The 24,638-nt window shown below is 58.2% G+C and overlaps 1 protein-coding gene and 1 long non-coding RNA gene across 17 annotated transcripts in view; one reads left to right on the forward strand and one right to left on the reverse strand.

Annotated features, from left to right (window-relative positions):
- Positions 1-20,050, reverse strand: part of Itgb2 (integrin subunit beta 2) — a 41,922-nt gene extending 21,872 nt beyond the window's left edge. For 2 of the 16 annotated variants that reach the window (XM_078044782.1, XM_078044776.1), the window contains exon 1: positions 590-728. Coding sequence is in view for 5 of the 16 variants with exons in the window: in XM_078044769.1 (XP_077900895.1) it covers positions 7,066-7,144; positions 7,276-7,831 (635 nt within the window). In the remaining 11 variants the exon portion in view is untranslated. Of the gene's footprint in view, positions 1-79; positions 220-589; positions 729-7,065; positions 7,145-7,275; positions 10,494-11,014; positions 11,121-16,153; positions 16,249-17,411; positions 17,837-17,903; positions 17,986-19,899 lie in introns of those variants that run through there. The other 14 variants (XM_078044783.1, XM_078044778.1, XM_078044773.1 and 11 more) reach the window with 13 other exon arrangements.
- LOC144376545 (uncharacterized) lies at positions 455-3,881 on the forward strand. The gene is made up of 4 exons (XR_013437126.1): positions 455-655; positions 1,230-1,458; positions 2,733-2,878; positions 3,452-3,881. It is a non-coding gene; the product is annotated as an uncharacterized LOC144376545 (long non-coding RNA).
- Positions 20,051-24,638: the final 4,588 nt, after the last annotated feature.

Below are 24,638 nucleotides of genomic sequence, written 5' to 3' on the forward strand. Positions count from 1 at the left end.
CACATCCCCGTCTTTTGGGAGATGGCCCTGTTCCCTCCCCAGAAAGACTGCCATCAGGGCTCAGAAGCACAACGCCCACCTGGTCTGGCTTCCTGAGGCAGCAGCAGGAGGCCCACCTCAGCTCCGGCCTCCCGCACCGGCTCTGAAAGGCCCGGCGTCTCCCCACCTGGGACACGGGGTCCCACCTTTGCACCCACACCTCAAAGCTCTTGCTGCCCTGTCTGGGCACCACAACTGTGCCCCGACCTCAACTGACTGGGGCCTGGCCAGGAGCCCTCTAGTCACATGGTCCCCTCTTGTGAGGCCACCGCGGCTCCGAGCAGAGTGGAGCAGTCCTCCCGGGATGCCCCAGACCCATGCAGTGGGTGAGCCGTCGTGGTTCCGGGGAGGACCCGTTTAAACACCATGCTCTCTCCTGGGCTACCACAGAAGGCCCCTCCCCACAGAACACTCGTGACCACCAGCAGGCCAACTCCTTGGGGCCCTAGGCAGCAGGATGTGAGCAGGTGCCCCAGCACCTCCATGCACCCCGAGAGGGGAGCACAACTTGGTTACAGCAAGACCAACCCACAGACCGCAGAGTCCTGACCTTGACCACAGGAAGCAGATGGGAAGGGCCACCACCTCCTTGTCACTCTGACTGTCACCATGCAAGGTAACTGGGAGCTGGAGGCTGCTAAGAATAGTCAGTCCCCCCAGCCCCACACACCCACAGTGGAGCCAGACGAAGGTGCATCTGGGAGCGCAGTGGGTAGATGGATGAAGGCCAAGCTCCCGCAGGGGAGGCAGAGCCCAGAGGTGGGGCTGAGCGCTGGCTGGCAGCAGGCTTGCCTCCATGTGGCAGGCAGTAGCAGCGCCGATCCCCAGCCCCTGCGGCCCCTGGGGGGCTTGGCAGAGCCTTCCTGGGTACAAGGGCGCGTCCCTGGCCAAGGTCAAGGTTCAAAGCCCTACAGGAGGCTACTTGAGAGGCCCAGGAGCCACTGACCTGCCAGACCTGTGCATCAGAGCTGCCCTTGACCTCCACCCACCCGCTGGGGAGGGCGCTATCAAAACCCAGCCACCTCAGGAAGCGCTGAGTGTCACCAAGTCCCAGTGCTGCCGCAGCCAGCCACCCGGGTACCACCCACCCCAAGGAACGCGGAAACCCAGAACCCTAGTTCACCAAGAAGCAAGCTGGGAACTGAGTGGCCCTTGGAGAAACAGGACTGACCCTTCCCCACCTCGCACAGGGCCAGGGAGCTCCAGGCTGAGAGAGGAGGACCTGCCGGCACAGGGGCCGCACCCGAGTGCCAGGACCCGGAGGTGGAGGCAGCAGGATGGCAGGTTCAAGGCCAGCCTGGGCAACTGGGTGAGGCCCAAGGCACTGAGATAAAAAGAGCTGGGAGGTGGCCCAGGGGCAGAGCACCCCTGGACTCAGTCCCCAGAATAAAAAAAGAAAAAGAAAGAAAGAAAGAGGAGGTAAGGAAACTTGAGCAAGACCGCAGAGGGCGGAAAGCAGGTGTTAGGGTAGGAGCCTGGTGGGAGGCAGGACACGGGTGTTAGGGCAGGAGCCTGGTGGGAGGAGGACACGGGTGTTAGGGTAGGAGCCTGGAGGGAGGCAGGACACGGGTGTTAGGGTAGGAGCCTGGAGGGAGGCAGGACACGGGTGTTAGGGTAGGAGCCTGGTGGGATGGAGGACACGGGTGTTAGGGTAGGAGCCTGGTGGGAGGGAGGACACGGGTGTTAGGGTAGGAGCCTGGTGGGAGGGAGGACACGGGTGTTAGGGTAGGAGCCTGGTGGGAGGGAGGACACGGGTGTTAGGGTAGGAGCCTGGAGGGAGGCAGGACACGGGTGTTAGGGTAGGAGCCTGGTGGGATGGAGGACACGGGTGTTAGGGTAGGAGCCTGGTGGGAGGCAGGACACGGGTGTTAGGATAGGAGCCTGGTGGGAGGGAGGACATGGGTGTTAGGGTAGGAGCCTGGTGGGAGGGAGGACACGGGTGTTAGGGTAGGAGCCTGGTGGGAGGGAGGACACGGGTGTTAGGGTAGGAGCCTGGTGGGAGGGAGGACACGGGTGTTAGGGTAGGAGCCTGGAGGGAGGCAGGACACGGGTGTTAGGGTAGGAGCCTGGTGGGATGGAGGACACGGGTGTTAGGGTAGGAGCCTGGAGGGAGGCAGGACACGGGTGTTAGGGTAGGAGCCTGGTGGGATGGAGGGAGGGAGGACACGGGTGTTAGGGTAGGAGCCTGGAGGGAGGAGGACACGGGTGTTAGGGTAGGAGCCTGGAGGGAGGCAGGACACGGGTGTTAGGGTAGGAGCCTGGAGGGAGGCAGGACACGGGTGTTAGGGTAGGAGCCTGGTGGGATGGAGGACACGGGTGTTAGGGTAGGAGCCTGGAGGGAGGCAGGACACGGGTGTTAGGGTAGGAGCCTGGTGGGATGGAGGGAGGGAGGACACAGGTGTTAGGGTAGGAGCCTGGTGGGAGGCAGGACACGGGTGTTAGGGTAGGAGCCTGGTGGGAGGCAGGACACGGGTGTTAGGGTAGGAGCCTGGAGGGAGGCAGGACACGGGTGTTAGGGTAGGAGCCTGGTGGGAGGCAGGACACGGGTGTTAGGGTAGGAGCCTGGAGGCAGGACACGGGTGTTAGGGTAGGAGCCTGGAGGGAGGCAGGACACGGGTGTTAGGGTAGGAGCCTGGTGGGAGGGAGGACACGGGTGTTAGGGTAGGAGCCTGGTGGGCAGGCTCCCGCTACAGACACAGGCTGGCAACCCGCGAACCCTAAGCCGAGCTGCCTGAGGAAACCCAGCTCCGCTGGCCCAGAGAACTGTGCATCGGAGCCTGGCCGGAGGGTCCTGCTCGGAGAAGGAAGTCACCTGTGCTGCCGGGTCAGCGCCCCCCAGGTAAGCACGTCAGGTGGGGCCCAGGTGCCCGGAGGGGTGGAGAGGGGAGGAAGCCGGGTCCTGATGGCCAGTCCCGCTCCCTCATTTGTGATGACACTTCTCCCCCACCTTTTCTTTTTTTAGTTGAGGTTGGACACCTTTATTGTATTTACTTATTTTTATGAGGCTCAAACCCAGGTCCTCAGGCGTGCCTGTCCACCTGCTTGTCCTCAGCCCAGGGACAGCTGGTCAAGTGCTCTGCCCCAGAGCCACAACCCCAACCCCCAGGTCTCTCCCCAAACTGGGGGGTCACGATGGCATCTTTTCTGCTTCACACACAAAAGGAGTGTTCAGCGGCCGGCTCCAGGGGCTGGAACACCGATGGGTGGCCACAGGGGCTCTGGGCAGACCTGGGGGGCAAGAGGGCCAACGGGAACACAGGCAGCAGAGATGGTCCCCCAGCCCCCCAGGGCGGCCCCCAGGTGCCTGTGAGGCGCGAGCACGCCGTGAAGTCACGCAGCTGCCATTTTAGGAGCCACGGTTTCTGACCAAATGGGGGAAAATGAACCTCCAACCCTATTGATCACCATTTAGAACCCTCCAGTGAAGACCCCTCAAGACAAGGAGAGACACCATCTTTATGAGACCGGGGCACAGGGGCAGCCGCCCTCTACCAGCTAAAGCCGAACCCCAGGAGGCAGCAGCCGCACAGCTTTTGCTGTGGACATAAAGGATCGGCAATGAACACCTGCAAATTAGTGTTAAGAAATAAAACAATCAGGAAATGGAAGATGTGTGTCTCAGACGAGGGAAAACTCAAGAAGATGGTGGACCCTGAATAGGACAGGTTTTGTGCATCATCAGTTGCATAACAGGGGGCTGGGGCTGGGGCTCAGCGGTAGAGCGCTCACCTAGCATGTGCGAGGCCCTGAGTCCGATCCCCAGCACCACATAAAAATAAATAAACAAAATAAAGGTTCTGTGTCCAACTAAAAAATAAACATTTTTTTAAAAACTGCATAAAGGAAGCTACTTAATATCCAGTGTAAAAGGTGAAGGGTGATCTTCATCTCTGAAGAGACCTTAGACACTCATAGCTTTTGAACGGGTCAACATATCCTAGGAAAGACCACAGGCGGTGGGCGGGAGAGTCACAAAAGCAGAACCACTCTGGGAAATGGCAGAAGTCGCCCTCGCCGGCCTGCCCACGGAGCACCTGGGTCTCGGGCAGCTGTCCAATTGGAGATTTTTAGCCTTTATCACCAACGCCCTGCAGACTCGGGCCCAGCCACAAAACGCATGACCCACGGCTGAGGCCACTCAGGCTCCTGGAGGAAAGCGAGCGGGTGGACAGCAGGGGCAGGGGTCGTCTCCGGCTCCGAGGGAGGCAGCGAGAGTGCTCCTGATGTCCCCCGCGGTCCCTCTGGCTCTCCAGCTTTCTGCTGTAGGCTTGACAGCTCTGAGCTCCACAGTGCCCAGGGCACTGGGTGGAATCACTTCCCCAGATTCCCAACTGCCACGCGTTTGGGGACAGTCACATCATGGGAAGGGCCAAATGGGGCCTCAGGGCCCACTGGCACCTGCTCACACACCACTCACTGGCTCCTCCAAGAAGCCTCCCAGGGAGCGGGCAGCCTGGGTGTCCAGGCTCTTGGAGGCCCACAGTCCCCGCTCCACCGAGTTTCCATCACACTCCAAGTGCTCCAACCTCACACCGAAAGGCCCACACCTGGCCCTCAGTGCTTGAAACTCCAGTGGGCGGGACCGCTGCCGCGGGGCTGAGTCCCCACACACCCCAGCCCTGGAGACCAGAGAAGCAGAGACCCTCTCCCCGAGCAGCGGGAGCATGCCCCTGGGAAAGGAGGTCTCAGACTGGCCAGACCAGGGCATCCCAGAGGCCAGCCCTGCCCTACGTCTTTCGCCAACAGGAAGTGAGGTCATGGCCGGTCATGGCTGGGGGAGGGGCAAAGGCTGTGAAAGGCCGAGGCCATGGCACTGAGGTCAGGGTCAACTCCAGGCAGGGGGCAGTGGTTGTACAGAAATAGGACTGGGCGTTACCTGCAGGTCCACCCTGCTGGCTTTAGCCCCAGTTCCCCATGTCCTCCTGGGTGGGGCTCGGTGCCTACTCCCTATTCTACTGGGGGGACAGGGGACAGCTCTGAGAGTCTCATGAAGAAGCCCGGCCAGGTCTCTTGCTCCCTGACTCTGATCCCTGCTGCCTTGACCCGGGGGAGGGAGCAGTGTGGACACGGCCGCCTTTGGAAGGCCTCGGGGCGGGGAGGAGACCCGCCAGGGTGGCACAGAGCAGGCCCCACACATCACCTCTTCACGACAGGCTGCTGGCGCACAGGGTGGGGTTCTGGACACCAGCCCTGTCCAGGGACTTGGGCCACGCCACAGGTCCTGCCCCAAGAAAGGGTCCCTTAGAAATGCCATGAGAGGGGACTTTCCTGCCCAGGAGCAGAGCCATCGCCCCTCGCCCTGGCAAGGACTGGGCTCTAGCCACGGCCAGGGTGGAGGCTGGAGAGTCAAGGCTGGCCCCGGCAAGCTAAGGCCCTGTCAGCACCGCCCACTGCAGCCCAGGAGGCTGGGACAAGGGGCTCACAGTCACCGGCTGCCCGCCCGCAGCCTGCTGCTGCCCGCCCTCAGCCTGCTGCTGTGGAAGGCTCATGGCCCCGCACACTGCAGCAGAGTCCAGGAGGGGTCTGGGTCAGAGTCCAGTGGTCCCCCTTGAATCCAGTTTGTGCAGAGGAGAATGGACACTGGTCACAGGGCTCCGCCTCCTGCCTGGAGAGTGTCTCCGGGGGTCACCAGAGACTGCCGGCCACCCAGGTGCGGGCTCCCTGCACGGGCTTCTCCGCAGCCTGGCCCGTACCTGAGGGCGGGCGAACCTGGCATTGCCACACCTGCACTGGCAAGCCACTGGGGACGTGGCTACAGGAAGGACCACGGTCACTGCAGAAAGGGGGCCAGAGCAGAGGCCCAGGCTGCACAGGGTGCCTTCAGGCCTCTCAGCCACCTGTCACCTGCAGGACAACACCTGGCCTGAGTGGACAGAGCCGTCCGGGGAGCCCGAGGGTCCCTGGGTCTCTTCCCCAGGGAAGTGAGACAGCTGGAGTTTGACAACTGGGCCACCCACTTCACAGTTGGGGGCCAGGGGTCTGCTCACTCGCGCCCCTTCCAGAGGGTGAGCAGAGTCCCCTCCCTGCCCAGATGGAAGGAGGCTCCTCTGCAGAACTTCCCGTGAGGGGCCTTGCTGCCTGGGCTCTCTCCCCAGGTGGCCCTGAGGACTGTGACTTCAGCCTGCCTGTGTGCCCCTTTCTGTGCGAATGCCACCTGGGGTCAGGCTGAGCCAGCTGGGCTCAGCAGGGGAGCCGGGGTAGGAAGCGGGCTTTTCTGCCTCTCGGCTGCCCTCAGAAACCGCCGTGTGCTCTTGCAGAGACAGCGGCCCTGGTGGCCAGGTGCTCCACTGTCCTGGTGCCTGAGAGCAGAGACCCAGCCTCAGGGGACCCTGGTCTGCCAGATGCCACAGCCCCACGAAGGTCAGGTGGCCATGGCCCGGGCCCTGTCGGGTGTCCACCCCCTGGTCCTACTTGGGTTGTGACCCCCATTCAGGGCCCGAGGCGTGGGCTCAGCCAGCACCGCTCAGGGGCCTGGGCGAGGGCCTCTTCTGGGCGAAGGGCTTCCTCCTTCATCTGAACGCTGTGGGGCAGGCTGGGCCCAGGCATCACCGTCCAGAGGCTTAGCCCAGACCTGGGGTCACCCTGAAGGCGAGCCCTCCAGCAGCTCCACCTGGAGCGTGGGCGGGGACCTCCCCGGGCCCTGGCCGCCCCTCCTCCCCTTCCCTGCCCAGTCTGGCCTCCTCCTCCACGCCTGGGCCAGTGTCACTCCTGGGGAGGGGGCAACAGCGCCTCCCTGCCCACAGCTCCCCACCCCCGGGCTCCACCAGGGAGGCTCCCTCGTTACAGGTGCCCCTGGCGCTCCTGTAGCTCTGCCCCGGGTGGCAGGCCACCTCCCCTGGCCGGGTCTCGGTTAAGGGGGCTTGGACGGCACATTCCCAGGACCCCTTCCCGCTGGACGCCCTGGACTGGGCGTCTGCACAGGTCCCCAGGGTCCACCCCAGGCCCAGGGTCGCAGGGAGTGGTTCCCCAGGAAGCCGAGCACTGAGGTGTCCCCCTTAGGACCACCCTGGCCCGGGCCGTACTCACCCACTCTGTCTCCTGGCGGCCTCCTGCGGCCTCGGCTCTGTGGAGGGCTGGACTGGCTGGGGCTGGCCCGCGGTCTCGCCTAGCGGACACAGTGAAGGCCCAGCCGTGAGGCACGATGCTTCCTGTTCTCAGTCAGCTCCTCAGAGGAAGCAGAGTGACATGTGGCTGGTTGCTCCACTGGGGGCCCCTCACCCCAGTTTCTCTGCTCACCTCCTGCAGCAGGCGGGACTAGAGACAGCCCCAAGCCAGGGCGGGACCTGCTGCTCTCCTGTTGGGAGGTGGAACCCTGTGAAATGGAGAACCACTGGGGACCGCAGTCTCTGGTGCTGGTGACGGTGGGAGACCATCTGCAGACCCGCCAGACAGAGGGAGCGCTCCTCAGCGCTCCGAGAGCAGGAGCAGGAGGAAGGAGGCCGCGAGCGGGCCCGGGATGGTGAGCACGGACCAGGCCAGAAGCCAGGCCAGAGGGCACCTCCAGCACAGACTCCAGGAGGGACACACAGACGGGGGGACCTCGGACAACAGAAGACTCCAGCCCAGAGGCCCCACCAAGGAGGCCACGGGGTGGCCCAGGGCTGGGTGAATCAGCCCTGCACCTGGAACACCGTGCCGATGTCTGGCGCACCCCTACACCCACCCAAACCGTCAGGTGGCCAAGACTCAGACCAGCACCCTCAACCCTTGGTGAAAGATGTACCCTAGACGTAGACAGGCGGATGAGGGTACAGTGGACGATGAAACTGAACCCAAAATAGGTAGAAATCATGACGTCTACAACCTGCTGATTTAAAAAATAATGGTAAAAATATCAGCCATCTGGAGGAGCAGAAGGACAGGCGGACGGGCCTCAGTGCTGCCCATGTGATCCGGGAGGGCAACAGTACTCATTGGTGGGCATTTTGATAAAAAAAACCTCAGGATATGCCTACGCCATGGTTCAGGCTCCTTCAGAGTCTCGAGAGTCTGCAAACATGGAAGAAAGGAAAGTACAGGGGCCCGGAGCGCTTGCCTGGCAGCGTGAGGCGCTGGGTTCCATCCTGAGCACCACATACCAAACTTTAGCCAATAAAATGAAATAAAGGCATGTGTCCCTCTCCAGCTGTCTGCTGAACCCGATCAGACCGAGCCTTCATGTCCAGTCTCCAGTCTGTGGAAGTAGCCGGCACCGAGGAGCGTGGGACTGCACTGCAGGGCACTGAGCTCAGTCCAGGCTGGAGAGGGCCCGCGAGACAGCCACTGAGGGTCACGGAGAGCCAAGGAGGGGAGCCGGAGGTTTTGCAGGGGGAGCCTCGGGGTAAGAGACCTAGGGACACCTCAAGCAATCACAAACATTGTCATTATTAAGAAGTTGTGGGGCTGGGGCTGGCGCTCAGCCGTAGAGCGCTCGCCCAGCATGTGCGAGGCCCTGGGTTCCATCCTCAGCACCACGTAAAAATAAACAAAATGAAGATGTTGTGTCCAATACAACTAAAAAATAAATATTAAAAAGAGGAGTTGTGGCTTTTTGCAGGTGAGATACTGTTTGTGGTGTGAGAAAGGGCCCCATCTTTCAGAGTTATGTGGTAAAGATGTGCTTCCAAATGACCAGGGTGAGCTGGGGTCGGGGAGGGCCGTGGGAGCACCAAGGAGGTGTGCTGGGGACCCGTGTGTCCATCACTCCTTTCCCTCCACTTTCACAGGCACGTGGAATTCTCTCTAGGAATAGAGAAATAGCTGGGTGCAGTGGCCACGCCTACAGTCCCAGTGGCTCAGGAGACGGATGCAGGAGGATGGTGAGTTCAAAGCCAGCCATCTTAGCGAGGCCCCAAGCAACTTAGTGAAACCCTGTCTCTAAATAAAATACAAAAGGGCTGGGCATGGGGCTGGGTGGGTAAGCACCCCTGGGTTCATTCCCCATTACCAAAAAAAAAGACCCATTAAGCAAACCTGACAACTGTGCTGGTTTGACACAGCCACAAGCGTATCAGAGTGGGCCTGGGGGACAACGGTAACCGGGTCGCTCCCAGGCTGCCAAGGAGAGCTCACAGACCTCCTGAGAGGGGGGATTCAGACACACTGCAGCAAAATGAGCCCTGACCAGGAGAGCACTGAAGAAAACGCAGCACGCTGAAAAGCTGAAGGCGAATGTGGCCTAGAATAAGCAAAAGCACTGTGGCCCGTTCGGGCTGGATTAATGAGCAACACTGACAACGTGACCTGGAGGGAGAGGATCAGGTCATCCATCTCAAAACCGCAACATTCAGATTCTTCTCAGATCAGGTCCCACAGCAAAAAAAGGGGAAATAATCCAATTTAATAGTGTGCAAATAATCTGGTCGAACATTTCTTAAAAGAAGACACACAAACGTTTCACAAATATCTGAAAAAGTCCTCAACGTGCCAAATCAAAACCACAGGGAGCTGTCACCTCACCCCAGTTAGAATGGCTGTCACCATAAAGACGAAAACAAGTGCCAGTTAGAGTGTGGAGGAAGAGGAACCTGACGCCCGGCTGGTGGGAAACCATGGGTACGGCCTCCGCGGAGGAGAGTAGGGCGCTGCTCCAGGCCTGCGGATACAAGGAGCAGTGACCAGCACGGCCTGGGCCTCCAGGGTCACAGCAGCGCTGCTCGCAGGCGCCCAGGCATCCACCCCAGGGCACGCGGATACGGAGGGTGCAGCACCGGTGCGTGGTGGCAGGTGAAGGACGCCTCGCTCAGTGGGACACGTCAGCACAGGGCGACGGACACCAACGTTCTCACTCTTTCTGGAGCTAAAAGTTGCTCCCAGGAAATGGAAAGCAGAGAGCAATGGGCAGAGCTGGGGGAGGCCGGGGACAGTCGGGTCAGGGGCGGCTGGACAGGAGGAATGAGTTCCCAGGCTGCGGAGCGCAGGAGGGTAACCAGGCGGACAATAATTAACTGCATATTTCAAAACAGCTCGCAGGGTTTTCAATGTTCTCAACACAAAGAAATGATAAATATTCAAGGGAAATGCCAGTTACCGTGATCCGATTGTCATGGCTGTGTGTGTGTCAAAATACACTCTGAACCCCACAAGTGTGCCCCTGAAGAATGAAAATACGCAGAGTTTTTAAAAGCCTCATGTTTTACCTTTAAAGAGGACCTAGGGGGCACTGAGAGCACCCGGCAGGGGGACCTGCTGGGCTGAGGGAACATTCCGTGGATCGCGGTCATGATGGCACAGCTCTGCAAACCATAAAAATCACCCAAGTGTCCTGAAGACAGCACGTGGGCACGTGGATTCTGCCTTCAGAACCTTCCTCCTCGCAGTTTAAAATGACACGAAGCTACAGGTACTTCTGGTGCCAGCTGAACCGGAGCCAGTGTGGGCTACTGGCCCTCCAAGGCCAATCACAGTGGACCGCGCCTCACAGAATAAGATAAGGACAGACCAAGCGATAATCAGAGCTTGGGAGAGGGCTGATACCGTGGCGAGAGCACTGTTCCCCACCCCCACCCCCCGCCGTAGTGCCCGGCTTAGATTTACAGCAGCCGAGAGAGGCCCTCCTTCCTGACCAGGGCGGCCAGGGGGTCCCTGAGGCTGGAGTGCACAGGGGGAGCCCCGTCTTAGTTTCCTTCTCCTGGTCGACCCCAAGGCAGAATCCTGACCCACAGCTACAGAAGAGAAGGACAGCAAGAGTCGCTTTGTCCCAGAGGTGAACCAGTTACAGGAAGAAGGGCAAGGAGGCTCACCCCTGCGTTGTGGGCGGAGGACAGGGCAAGGGTCCTCGGAGCCCCAGGAGTGCAGGGAGGGTGGTAAGGAGGAGACCGGGAGAGGGAACCAGAGGCTGTGTACACGTTCCAGGCTCCCTGAGCTGGACAGGTGTGGACACCACCCAAGAGCTTTGAGAACTGCTGTGGGGCGGGCCTCCGCCAGGGTTGCAGACTGGACTGGAGGGATTGAAGTGTGAGGTGGACACAGACACCCGGCCAGGCTCTGAACTCACCCTGAATCGCTGCCCCTGAGAGGCAGGTCTGGACCTGTGGCTCAGCCTAACCAGACGGATGGCAGGAACAGAACCATCGATGCCGTCTGGAGGATCCTGAGGACCAGTCTCGTTGAATGACCAGAGTGCCCAGACCACAAGCTAGGACGGTTCCAACAACGACAGAGAAAGCCCAGAGGCCTTGTGAGAGAAAAGATGACCGTCAGACACCCACATGCAGATGACCCACGTGTAAACATGCTCCCACTGTCTGAATCGGGGTGAACAGGGCCGTGACGAGCCAGGCACTCGTGAGATAAACGCAGAGGTGATGCTAGACCAGGAGGGTACGGAAGTATGAAGGTAAAGCCCGTGGACATTAAGAGCAGAAATAAAGATTGCCGAGTGGGTTTAACAGGAGCAGGCGAAGGCAGAGGAGGAAGAGTGAGTAGACATGGAGACCAGCCTGAGCCGTTCAGTGATGACAGAGAGCCCAGCATGAACAAGAGCCGGGCAGCACGCGTCCCTGGATCCCGGCAGAGAGAGCAAGGGGGCACAGAAGAGAGGATTGAAGCTCTAGTGCCTAAAGCGTCCCCAAACTGGTGAAAATACACATTCACAGATGCAAGACGTCGGTGAACTTCAAAAGGACGGACTCAAAGAGAACCTGCTCCCTTCATCTCACTCAGGTTCTAACGACAAAAGGTGAAGAAAGAAGTCTTGAGAGCTACGGTGGGGGAGGGGGTGGGGATGGGGTGGGGGTGGGGGAGTGGGGATGGGGGTGGTAAGACACCTTCAGAGGAACCCCCCCCAGCTCGGATTTCTCATCTGAAAACCTGCAGGCCAGCAGATCATGAGCAACAGTTTATAGAGACATTAAAGAAAAGAACTCTCCACCCAGGTTTCCATATCCAGCAAAACTATTCCTCATGAGTGAAAGGAAAATAAAGACATTCTTAGATGAAGGAAAACTAAGGGAATCTGTTCCCAGAAAACATAGTGGAAATAAATCGTCGGCAAAAGGGAAATGATCCAAGAGAGAAACCTGGAAACTTAGAAATGAAGTCAGAGCAGTGGAAAGGAGAAGTATCAGGGCAAACACCATTGACCACTTTTTTCTTAAGTTCCTTTAAATGCATCAAACACAACACTTGCAACACGGTCTGGCGGGTTTTCGACACCCGTAGATGTAAACTACAAGACCAGCACAGTGCCAAGGGGTGGGGCACACAGGAAGGGGCAGAGTTGCCAGCTGCCTCTGCACTTCCCTGGGAGACAGCCAGGGTGGTGGGTGTCAATCCCTGGAGCATCAGCCAAGAGCCAATGGGTGAACTAAGACGTGACGTATAAATACCTATGCAACTCATAACTGCACAGGAAAATGGGAAACAGGAGGCAAACGGAAAACAAAACTAAACAGCCTGCCTAACTCCAGCCATTTCAGATCACACGGAATCCAAGACAAATGCAGGCCGGTGGGGTCTTTAAACCTGACCCAAGTGGGCTGGGGCTGTCGCTCAGTGGTAGAGCGCTTACCTAGCACCTGTGAGGCACTGGGTTCGATTCTCAGCACTGCATAAACATAAATAAATAAAATCAAGGTGCTGTATCCATCTTCAACTAATAAATAAATAAATAAGTGACCCAACTCTGCTGCCCATATGTGCTGAGAGCCATAGCCAAGTAGGAATGATGCCTGGCATTTGGGGTTGAAAGGTGACCCTGCTCAGAGATTAGGGTGGCTCCGGGTTTAGGGTGGATCTTGCTGGAAATAGGGCGGCTCCAGGTTTAGGGCGGATTCTACTGGGATTAGGGTTATCCTGCTGCCTCAGGCACCCGCTCCTTTGGAGTTCCCATTGAGTTCTCACAGGGTTCTGAGAGAATTGGTGCACGGAGCCTGGTAGAGGCAGGGTGTTCACGGGAAGTGTGGGTAGAGTGTCGGTGAGAGTTCGGGAACAAAGAGTTGCTGTTTGAATCTACAAGGCTGTGTGGTGGCTCGGTGATTTTGTGCCCAGCCAGACTGCAGCACATATGAAACCCACTTTGCAGGTGGTGATGCAGGTAGGATAAAGGGAAGGGTCGGAAAGATGCACCATTCAAATTCCAACCCAGAGAAATCTGGGTGACCCGATGCCTGCACTGCAGCTGTGCAGCACGGACAGCTGTGGTGGTGTCCAGATGGCAGCCCACGACAGAGCTCTGTCCAGAGGAAGCCGGGGCAATCCCAAGTGTCTGTGCACCAGCAGGGGTTCAGGGAAGGAGGTGATCTGTGAAGCCAGGGCTGGCCCTGGGGCCAGGAAGGTCACTTGGGGGCGAAGCTGGGGACCTGCAGCAGTCGGAGGCGGAACCCAGCTCAGTTTGGGAAGTGTGGGGCTCTCTGGGCTGTGGCCATGGGTGGATGCCATGGCACAGGAGGCCAGAGGGGCCAGGCAGGCATCCGATGACAGCAGGAGCCGTCCAGCCACAGGGGACCTGGCCAGGCTGGGGTGTGCAGGGGACAATGAGGACCCTGGACTTCCTGCAGGACATTGACCTCCTCAGGGAGGCCCCCTGAGGACAGGACAGTCCTTCCCGACCTTGTGTCCCTTTGCAGACTCTGTTCCACTGTCCCCACTTGGTACTTGTCCCTCACCCCACGCATGATGCACGTCTGGAGTCAGAGGCTGCTGGCTTCTCTTGATGTGAGGCTCCAACAAGTACTTGGAGCTTTAATACAAAATCCAGGCCTGGCCAAGTCAGGAGAGACCACGGCTCGGAGGAGCATGAGAGAGTGGTGGCTGGAGAAGGCCGTGGCGGGGCGCCGGGCTGGAGGGCCCGTCCCCAGAGCCCTGCTAGCTTAGGGCCGCTGCAGCCTCTTTGGAGGAGGAGTCTGCTGGTCCAGGCTAGGAGTTGCGGTACGTTCTGACCTGCACATGCTGAGGAGCGGCTCCAGCGGGCACCAAGGCCACGGTCTCCTGCCTCTCAGCATCGGCAAGCAGACTTCTGGGCTCCTGTACGCCCTGGGCCAGCTAGAAGGTCCATCCCACCTTCTGGGCAGCGCCTTCTAGAAACGGCCCGGTGGGGGGCTTTGCTGTGGATGACGGTGGGGCTCCCTGTGCACAGGGTACATGACCTGCCTTCCAGAACGCTGTCCCCTCCCATCCAGAGCACTGTCCTGTGTCCTGTGTCCTGTGTCCCCGCCTCGCTTTACCCAGCCACCCTCCCCACGCAGCCCAAGAGCAGGGCAGGGGCTTCTTGGTGACCGGCTGCCGTGGTTTGGGTGTGAATGTCCTGCCAAGGCTCAAGCACTGAAGGTTGGCCCCAGTGCAGCCATGTTCCGAGAGGGAGCCCTGTGAGCGGAGATTGGGCCCTAGGGCTCTGACAGCCCCCAGGAGGTCTGCTTCACTACCATGCTCCCTACCATAACGCTTCCTGGCCACCCTAAGGTGAGTACCTTCCTCTGTCACATGCTATGATGTTTCCCTCATCACAGGCTCCAGAACAAGGGAGCCAACCCACCGAGGACCGTGCTGGGGATGTAGGTCAGTGGTAGAGCACTGCCCAACCATGGACTGAAACCTATAAAATCGTAAGCCATAATAAATCTTTTCTCTTTTTAAATTGTTGTTCTCAGGCATTTTGTCACAGCAATGGTAAGCTGAGTAACACCGGTAGGATGCTGGAAAGTCCCACCGAGGAAACCCCATTTGCACAGAGGCTGAAGAGTCTCCCGTGGTGGAGAATGTGCCGCAGGGGCTCAGGCCCAGTGCACAGAGGTGCTGGGCTGGCACTGAGGGGAGGCTGGAGGCTGAGAGCCTGGGGGCCTGGTGAGGGAGGAGAACCTAGAGGTCAGCATCACCCACAGAGGCACCAGTGGTCCAGTCCAGCAGAGGAACAGGGAGAGGAATGAGCCATCAGTGCAGAGCCAGGACACACTTGGTCCCTGGAGAACACCACGTGTGACCAGAGCAGAGCGGAGCTGGTCAGCATTCCGGGCCTCAGCCTCCTCCTCTGGCTTTGCTTTTCTGGCCCCTCCCCACCTCCCTTCCCCAGTGACTGGCGCCTGGCTCTCCCTCCCCCAAGGTCGCCTCTTCTTGGTTCTGACACCCCCCCACTTCCTCCTGCAGAGTGGAGTCAGGCAGAGGCGGGAGGCGGGGCTGGCAGGAGGCAGGGCGTAGGGGGGGGTGAGCCCAGAAAACCACAGAGCTCTCCCTTGATCCCCTGAGCCACACCAGATAGGCAGGCGGAGAGCCTAGGCCCTGGGGGTGCTGGGCAGCGGGTGAGTGTAGGAAGAGATGGGGGTGGGGCCACTGCAGCCCCAGTCCTGACCGCTGCTCCCACAGCCAGCTCCCCACACAGCCCAGGCCCAGGACAGGCGCTTCCTCCTCACCCTTCCTCTCTGCGGCTTCTCCCTGCTTCCCTCTCTCACCCTAGGAGGTCTCGCTCCACCCCAGGAGGGGCTGGGGCTCAGGCCCAGTGCACAGAGGTGCTGGGCTAGCACTGAGGGACCTGCATGGGCCACCCAGCCCTCATCAGACACAGCCGAGCTGACACTCTTCACATGTGGAGAATTATTCTGAGAAGTGTTTTTCAGACCTGTGAGGGGGTGGGGTGGGGGAGACTTGGGTCTGATTCAAAGGAAATTGAGCAAGGAGAAAGATTAAGCAATTATCAACTCTGGAGGAAAACCAAAAAGTTGTATAAGGAAGATCATGTCATTGCAGTCTGTTCATATGGGCCAGCAATGAATGCATTCACATGATTAGAATAACAAAATTAGACATGGGTTAAAAATAAAACTGGGACACAGCTCTTTGGTGGTAGAAAGGGAACTAATGCCTTCCAGAAGGTCAGAATGCTTTTCTGCCATTCAAACCTGATTCCTCTCTCTACTATAGAGGCCTGTGTAGGGGCTGAGCTGTGTGGGGGCTGAAGGTTAGGTGGGGTGCCTGGCCTGGGGGCTCTGCCTGCACTCAGTGTCACTTCTCTTTCTAGTTCTAACCAAATCACCATTTCCTGTTCAATGTGTGGGTTCCAGGAACCCCCAGACTGCCTTGAAATTCTGCAGGACTGGGTGCCCCTGCATGAAGAGCCGTGCATCCACCCCCACGACTCTGTTCCCACTTTCTCAGCTCTCCGCCTGGCGAGGGGCAGGAGGGATGAAGGGCCGTGGAGCCTGACCTGGGTCTGACGGCCACGAGCAATGATGCTCCCGGAGACCCTCAGGGCCCTTCCCTCTCTGGCTGCGAGGACTGGTGAGGGCACAGGGCAGGGTCCTGCAGAGGGGTCAGTGGACACAAAGTCGAAGTCTCAGGCCCAGTTCTCTGGAGCCTCTCCTAGAATCACGGCGATGTAATGGGTAGGAATCAAATGCTCCCCCTGGCCTCCCAGAGGCGGGTGGGATGGGACCTGGGCCTTCCCGGGGCTGGCGAGAGGATGGGGGATTCCTCACTCCCCGCCCCACCACGCAGGCGCGTCTGACCACCTGCCTGGACCTCGGCCGCCCACACTTTCCCTCCTCAGGGTCCCAGGCCAGGCCTCTCTGCCCTGTGACTCTCATGTCCCTAACTGGTCAGGAGCTGCTCTTCGGGGCCTGCTGTGGCACTGTCACAGGGCTGTGTCCCCGAGAGGCAGTCAAGTGGTGGTGAAGGCCTGGGCCACTTCCTCGCTACGGGGCCTGGCCGGCACACAGGAGGGCTGTGTTGGCACCAGCGTGGAGGACAGCAGAGTGGGGCCAGAGTTGGGAACCCAGCGCTGAGGCCTCCCACGTGTCTCCCTCTCTCCACGACCCTGTCTGGCCCTCTCCCACCAGTTTCTCCTCCTCCCAAAGGGACCGAAGCTCCATCTGGCTCCCCAGCTCCCCAGGATACCCGGGTGGTGCTCCAGTCTCTGCCCATGGGGCCCAGGGGTGGCAGCGCGGCCGGGAGGCCGTCTCTCCCTCCCTCGCCCTCCTGGGGGCCCTCATCCTGCACGGCTTCCCAGAGGGCTGCCACCCATCTTCCCCGGGAAGCCCTGCCAGCTAGAGACTGCCTCCCCCTCCTTCTCCCCTGAGGTCCTGAAACGAGGGAGCTGCCGCGGGGCCCAGGCAGCCAGCGCAGGATGGCGACTGAGGAGGGCGGGACGAGGAGCGTGGAGAGGGTCTTCTGATGAGGCCCCCTTCCTGCTTGATGGAAGAGCTCGTGGACGCGTGGGGACCTGACGAGCAGACACTTCTGCACTCGTGCTCCCAAGCAGGGGACCCAACAGAAAAGCTAAAACAGACCCGGGGACCCGGGGGCACCACCTATAACAGTGAGGAGCCGTGGACAGGGAGGAGAGAAGGACGGGAGGAGACTCCAGAGACCCTGGAAGGAACAGGCCCCACGCCCCAGCAGACTCCCAGCTCTGGGCCCTTCTCTCCCGAGAAGTCTCCCTCTGTATCTTCTGTCTTTCAACAAACCTGCTTCTGCTGCTGCCTCTGTGTCCTGTTCTTCAATTCTTTGCTGAACAGAGACCATGAACCCACACCCCTAGATGGTAAAAGAGATGCCCCAGGGCTGGGCAGCTCCTCGCACACAGAGCTGAGCAGGTGAGCAGTGACCTCCCAGCTGCAGAAAGCTGGGCTGCAGTGTGGGCAGCTGGCTGCACCTCCCCAGGTCAGCTCTGGATGTCCCCTTTTTGCATCCGTAAGAGGGGGTGAGGTACCTGCTGGAGCAGGTGACTTATTGGAAATTCCCAGAGGACACGTGGGGTAGGGTCAGGGCCCAGCAGCCTGGCATGCAAGGTCGGGTGGGGCTGGAAGTCCCTCTAGATGACTGGGCCTGACAGAGGCTGTCCCCATGGGGTGAGGCTGAGGTAGAGCGGCCTCCAGCAGGGCATGTTCTCTCTCATGTGGGTGTGACTCACTGGAGGTCCCACAGGGGAGGGCTGGGCTAATGGCCAGAAGACTCACCCCTTCACACTTGAGCAACGGTGGAAATCCCAGGTCCATAAAGGCCGCCAGCCGATTGGGCATGGAGGTGCGAGCCTGTAATCTTAGCAACACAGGAGGCTGAGGCAGGAGGATCAAGTCCAGGCCAGCCTCAGCAACTAGGCAAGGCCCCAAACAACTCAGTGAGACCCTCTGTCTAAATAAAATACAAAAAGGGCTGGGATGTGGCTCAGTGGTAAGTGCCCTGGGGTTCAATCCTCAGTATTAAAAAAAAAAAAAAAGTCTGCATATGGACAGGGAGAACACAAGGCCCTGGGTGGCCACCATGCCCTGCGCAGCCCTGGACAATGGTGTGGATTTCAACATTTTCAAACAGTTTCTGTGTTTCCCAACTGCCTACAATGCCATGTGTTCCCAATATATTCAGAAAAGGATGTTGTTACCAATCAGTTCATCAAATCCTCAGACAGACCCAGAAGCCAGCCCCTGGTCTGGTTCAGAAGACGGTGGCAAGGAGGGAAAGAGGGGACAGCCTGTGCTGGCCCTCCCTCCGCCCAGGCACTGTCCCCCTCTTCCGCTGCCCTCTTCCTCCCAAGCCCCACTGCTTCCTCCTGACCGCCCCAGCATCCAACTCTGGGGTTATTTTCACCCCAGTCCTCTGGGTTATTTTTACCCCAGGGGTTTCCAAAGGTGGGAACTTCACAGCCCAGCACCAGGCGGGAGGGGCTCCATCTGCTGCGGACTGGGTCCCAAGTAGGCAGAAGTGACCCCAGAAGCCATGTGGTAGGCACTCTGTGCACTAGGATGTGGGGAGACATAGAAACTCACGTCTTTGCTTGTCTGTCTGTTTTGTATGGAGGGTCAAATTCAGGGCCTCGAACAGGCTGGGGGCTCTGCCAAGGGGCCATATCCCAGGCCTTCTTATTTTGAGGCAGGTCTTGCTAAGGTGCCAGGCTGGCCTGAACCTCACCATCCTCCTGCCTCGGTTTCCTAAGAAGCTGGGGTCACGGGTGTGTGCCATGGTGCCTGGTCATGGTTTTTAACCCAGCTGTCTTCTCCCAGCCCAGCATGCCAGGCCCTGCCTGGTCAGTCTGGTCCTGGAGACCAAGTCAGCTCGCCTGGCAGTGCAGAGGCGGCACGGAGGTTGGCCACAGCAGGTGCCAGCACCACCACCTGGCACAGGGGGCACACCCAGGCCTGGTGGCTGCTGGGAAGCATCTGGGGCGTCTCTGCAGCATCAGCCCTGGTGGAGCTGGGCTGTGGGACTTGTGTCTCTACCTCCATCTCCCAACCTGCAGCCCAGAGAGGAGCTCACGGCCAGCGGGCAGGGGCAGGCCTGGGCAGCTGACCCTGGAGACTGCTGTGAAGCCAGAGAGGCAGTCAGTGTAGACGGGTAAATCAAGTCAGGTCATCAAGGAGGCCAGTTTTGAGTGAGTCCAGCAAGTTGGAGACTGTCCCCTGAGGGACTGAAATGCTAATGCCTTCAGAGCCCTCCCTCCACCCTTATCAAGAGTCTGTCCCTGGGATTGGAGTTGTAGGTCAGTGGTTAGCGCCCGCCTCACAAGTGGGGGGCCCTGGGTTCGATCCTCAGCACCACACTAAAAAATAAATAAATAAAATAAAGGTATTGTGTCCAACTACAACTGAAAAGTAAATATTAAAAAAAAAAAAAAGAACCTGCCCTGCTCCAACCTGTTGCCAAGGTGACCTGTCCCAGGAGTTGCCCCTCCCCACTGGGAGCCACAGGTTGTTAATACTGTGTCCTGGGCTGCTCCACCTGCCCTTCCCCCTCAGCCCACCTGGCTCCCACCTTTGGCCGTCCCACGGAGCATTCCTGGGCCTAGTCACGTCCACAGGAAGGAGAGAGAAAGGGGAGAGGGCAGGAGAACACAGGAAGCCTGGGACTTATAAAAAGGCGGAACACCTCGCCTCTTGGGATACCAGGACACCAGCTATGGCCCCTTCTCCCTCCCTGGAGGAGTCTATGTGACCCCTTTTTAAATAAGCCCTGCTTCACCTGCTTGGCTCAGAGTGCTTCTCCAATGTTCAGACTTCAACGTGTGGGGGAGCAGGACTGGTCACCATAACCTGCGGTATTACATGCCCTCGGTTCCCAGAGCAGCTTCCTCTGGCTTGCCAGTTGGTCCCAAAGAATGGGCCAGGGAGAAGCTGACCCTGCCCTGAGCAGGACTTTGCTCCCTGCGGGCTGCAGCAGGGGAGGACCTGGGCCTCTGCTAGCAGTGCCCACTCTGAGGGTGCCACTTCCCATCCAAGTCTACTGAGCTCGCTGCTGCTGGAGGGGCTTACTCATGGGTCCTCAAAGACCCTCCTTGAAGCCCCTTAGACGGGGAAGCAAGCTCGGGAAGGCCGGAGGCCAGCAGGAAACCCACTCTCCAAGCCTGGCTGACCCCTGGGGGTGGATGGGAGCCTTCCTCCTGGGAAAGAGAGCCCCTCCCGGGGCCAGGCAGGGGCCGAGGGCCCGGGGCTTGTCTGCAGCCCGCAGCCCACTGGGCGCTGCTCTCCGGGAGGAGAAGCCTGGAACCAGGCAGGTGGAAGGGGCGCTTGGGCCGTCTGGGCCGCTGGCCTTGAGCAGCAGCTCCGCGGAGCTGCCCGCGGCCCTGGGCGGGAGGAGCAGCCAGGCGAGGAGGGCGGGGAGTCCCGGAGCGCGGGCACGAGTGCCCCCGGGGCAGGAGCAGCATCCGCAGTTCGGGGCCAGAAAGGGGGCGCGGCCCAGGGCTCCTCCTCTAGGTGGTGTGTGGCCCGGAGGCCGCGCTGGGGGGAAAAGGGGCCCGAGCAGGGTTCAGACGGAAATGTGGGCACATTCGCTGACGCATCAACAGAAAAATTAGTTTGCGCCCAAGGAGGGTGTTCATCCCCGGGATATCCAAAGCCGGTTTGTAGCTGGGGAGGCCTGGGAAGGCCAGGGCTCCCTGTCCCAGGGCATCTGGTCACCCCCTTCTCCTTCACACCCAGGCTTGCGATTTCTGGCTTTATTGCTGAAAAAGTCGGAGACGAGGAAATTCCCGGAACTCCTGGGATAGGGGCAATTCCTGTGCAGGGCAACGCTGCAGTCCAAGTCCAGGGTCCAGAGAGCCCCTGCCCTCCTGCAAAGCCTTCAGGGCAGAGGCCTGCGGGGACAGCTGTGGAGGCCAGGTAGGCCAGGCACAAGGAGGAAGCAGGCAGCAGACAGGGCTCAGGAGCAGGGCAGCATCCTCTCTCAAGTTGGTGGTCCTGCGGCAGATGCCGGTCAGAGGTGGCTTGCTGGGAAGCGTTTCTGAATCAAGTTTCTTACTGATCTGGCACCAGCACCCACCACTCCAGGAGCAGGAGTGGGCAGAAGGCATCCCTCTGGGTGGAGGCACCCTGTGTGCCGTGAGCCCCAAGCCCAACATGGCTCTGCGAGAAGCTGCAGCTCCTGCCGTGTCCCCTACCTTGGGACCCCGGTGGATCTCCTCTCCTAAGCAGACTGCTCCACCGGCATCCATGATTTCCTTGGGCCCCTTTATCACCAGCCGCAGAGGAGGCAGCAGGCTACCACCTGGCCCAGTTCTGGACAGATTCAAAGCCCTGCACATCCACAGGGACCTTGTCTGACTCTCTCTCCCTACTGTTAGCACAAAAGGACCAGGCCAGACACAAACTTCACAGAGCATCTCAGTCTTTTACTCAGGAACAGGATTACACCCATGGGAATGGACCCACTCTCCTGGTGGAAAATGTGTTCCTGGACAAAGGAGGGTATAATATAACTTATAAGTCATACTGAGAGGTGCTTAATTAATGAGCTTGTCAGTTTAGGGCATTAGGAATCTCTTACTGGAGAGATGGGGAGGTGTAGCAATGGGCAAAAGGTGCGACTTACGTAGTCCAGGGGGAGAAATAAAGAATGTCTACGTGCTTCTGCCCTAGTCAATGCTTTATTCACTCAAATCACTCAATACAATTTTACTCTATAGGTACTTTTAAAAAAAATATTTATTTTTTAGTTTTTTTAGATGCACGCAATATCTTTATTTTTATGTGGTTCTGAGGATCAAACCCAGCGGACCGTGCATGCCAGGCGAGCGCACTACCGCTTGAGCCACATCCCCAGCCCACTCTATAGGTTCTTGATCAAGAAAACGGCAATCCTAATGCTAGGCCCTGTAATAACTGTTGGGTGTGTGGGAGACCTGCCTTTTGGCTTTCTGGTTTCTCCCTGCTGATATTAGATTTCCATCTCTCAAGAAGAACATCATATAAGCCCTTACCCCTCCACCTCCTCTCTGAAGGGCGCCAAAGTCAAAAGTTTTCTGACCAGGACACAGTGTCTGCTCTGCTGTTCCTGAGTCACCCTGCCGATCAGCACCCTCCACGTCGCCAAGGCAACCCTTCTGAAACTGAGGCTCGCAGGCTCACGCTGCTGCTCCTGTCCTCTTCTGTTCTTCCCCTTCAGACAGCCCCCCAATAAAATCTCCTGGTTAATTTCCATCTTCAGTGAGTCACTTGTCTTTCAATAACCAATTCACAGCAAACAATTCTGGATTAATTCCGAGCACTGCAAACAACTTCATCGTGACAGGCTCGTGACAGGCATTCCCTCTGCATGCAAAGCTCAAGTGTCAGACCAGAAGTCTCAGGTCTTAGGCTTCAGGTCCAGCAGATGCACAGTCAGACCACGGTGATCAGGTCAGGAACCAAGGTCGGCTTCTCCTGGGTGGAACTGACAGCTGGCTGAGGAGAGGGTCACAGGGAGAAGTTGCAGCTCTCCGCAGGGTCAAGATTTGGCTGTAGCATTTGAGAGCAGTGAGGTGTAAACCACGATGCAAAGAAAATACCACTGACTCCAATTAAAATCAAATTAAAGCAAGCTTGTAATTCTGACCGGCCGGGGCTGGGGCTGTCTCTCCCGAAACCAGTGGGAACAGAAGACAACACTACAGCTCTCCAGGAGCACAGGTTTATAGCACAGAAAGTTGCAAAAGGGGGGGGGGATTGTCTTGAGAACTTACAGATAACAGGATTTTGACAAGCATAACACAAAGTCTGGCTAATGCTGGTCCAGCACTTAGGGAGTGAATTCAGATCCCAATATCAGAATTTATGAGGTGCCATTAGAGCTTCAAAGAGGGTCATTATCTGGCTGGGGAAAGCCGGAATTTATAAGGAGCCACTAAAGTTTCAGAGAGGGTGGCTAACTGGTCAGGGAAAGCCAGGCATGGGTGAGTTCAAGGCATGGGCAGGCATTCCAAGCAAGTTTAGAAATCGCAGTAATTTATAGTGAAGCCAAAATTGACTTTTCATGCCTTTGTGGCGAGATGGCTCCCAATCTTAAGAGGGAATTAGTTTGGGTTTATCATAAGGAAGATGCTGAGAATCAGGCAAAGGAGAAGAGTTGGGATGTCAGTCCAGGTCCTCATCAGGTTCTCCAGCATGAGGGCATCAGTGTTGACTGGCTGAATGTCCTTCATTTGCTCCAATATTTATATCAAATTTTGGGCCTTTTTGTTAGGTGCAGGACAGGCTGAATAAGTTGTCTGCAGGGCATGCCAAATAAAGTTAGCTGCAGGATGACCTGGTCACTCAAACCCTCTGTCTGGCTCTTTATCACCTGTTTGCTTCAAGCCCAACACCCAAGCCCCCGCTCAAGGCTGAATACTCAGCCCACCACTCAAGGCCGAGCACTTAACCCCCTTGTGGCAACAAGGCAGCTTGCAAACCCAGAGCCCCTGTTAGATTTAGGCAGCACAGCAGAAGGGCTATAAAAGCCTTCCCCAGCCGCGCCCCCCTTCTCTTTCTCTCTTTTCTCCTGTGTTGCACTGCTGCAATAAAGATCTCTTGGTTGCTCCGAGTGTTGTGGTCACTTTCCTTTTACTTTTAACCCCCCTTTCAATCCTTATCAGCTGCCAAGGGGGTCTCTCAGTGACCCTGGGCTAAAGCATGTGGTCTGGTGGTTCCCACCCTGATCTTTTCGCCTTTCCTTTCCCCCTTATTGGGCCAGGACAGCCTGCCAGAGACTTCACTCTGAGCTTGTCAGGGTGGGGGAAGTGACCGGTTGGTGCCTGAGGGCCACACTGGAGGGCTCTGTGGGTGGCCTGGGGAGACTGCAGGTTTCAAACTGGAGTTTTAAAGTGGAGTTGCTTGGGCTCAGGCCTCAGGCCATCCTCACAGGAAGAGTCTAGGGACAGCGGTCAGTTTGGGCATTCAGGAAACAGGTTTGAGAGAGTTTGAAAATTTGTTTTTACTGGGCAATATTTTTACTTGGGGAAGAATGAAGGGTCTGGGGTCAGCATTCAGAGCTTGTCTCTTTCCCTTCAGGTCCTCATGTACTGTCCCTGGGCAAGGACTTATTTGGGTGAGGATAAATGCTTCTTTTCTTGGGATTGATCTGTCACTGGCAAAGAATCAATGCCATCAGGGTGCTCCCTTCTCTGCACTCCCTGTTCCCAGGCCACACTATTTTGGGGTTTGTCATTTTCCATATCTAATAACTACACCAAGACTTTCCCCACTGAATCGAAAGAGCAGAATACCAGATTGTGAGGGAGAGTTGCTGAGGGCCATTACCAAGTAGGAATGACGCATCAAAATTTCCTTGCCAAGCGTACCCCATGCTGTTTAGAGGACATTCGATGGGACATTGCATGCATGCTTTAATAAGGTGACCTTGCTCAAGGACGAAGGCGGATCCGGGATTAGAGCTGATCAGGTTTGAGGAAGTAACCGGCTCCTTGAGTTTAAGGCCTTGCCAGTTTAAGATAATGGGTTTTAGGGAAG

Source organism: Ictidomys tridecemlineatus, chromosome 3, assembly GCF_052094955.1.
Source record: "Ictidomys tridecemlineatus isolate mIctTri1 chromosome 3, mIctTri1.hap1, whole genome shotgun sequence".
In the NCBI taxonomy this organism is placed as follows: domain Eukaryota; kingdom Metazoa; phylum Chordata; class Mammalia; order Rodentia; family Sciuridae; genus Ictidomys; species Ictidomys tridecemlineatus.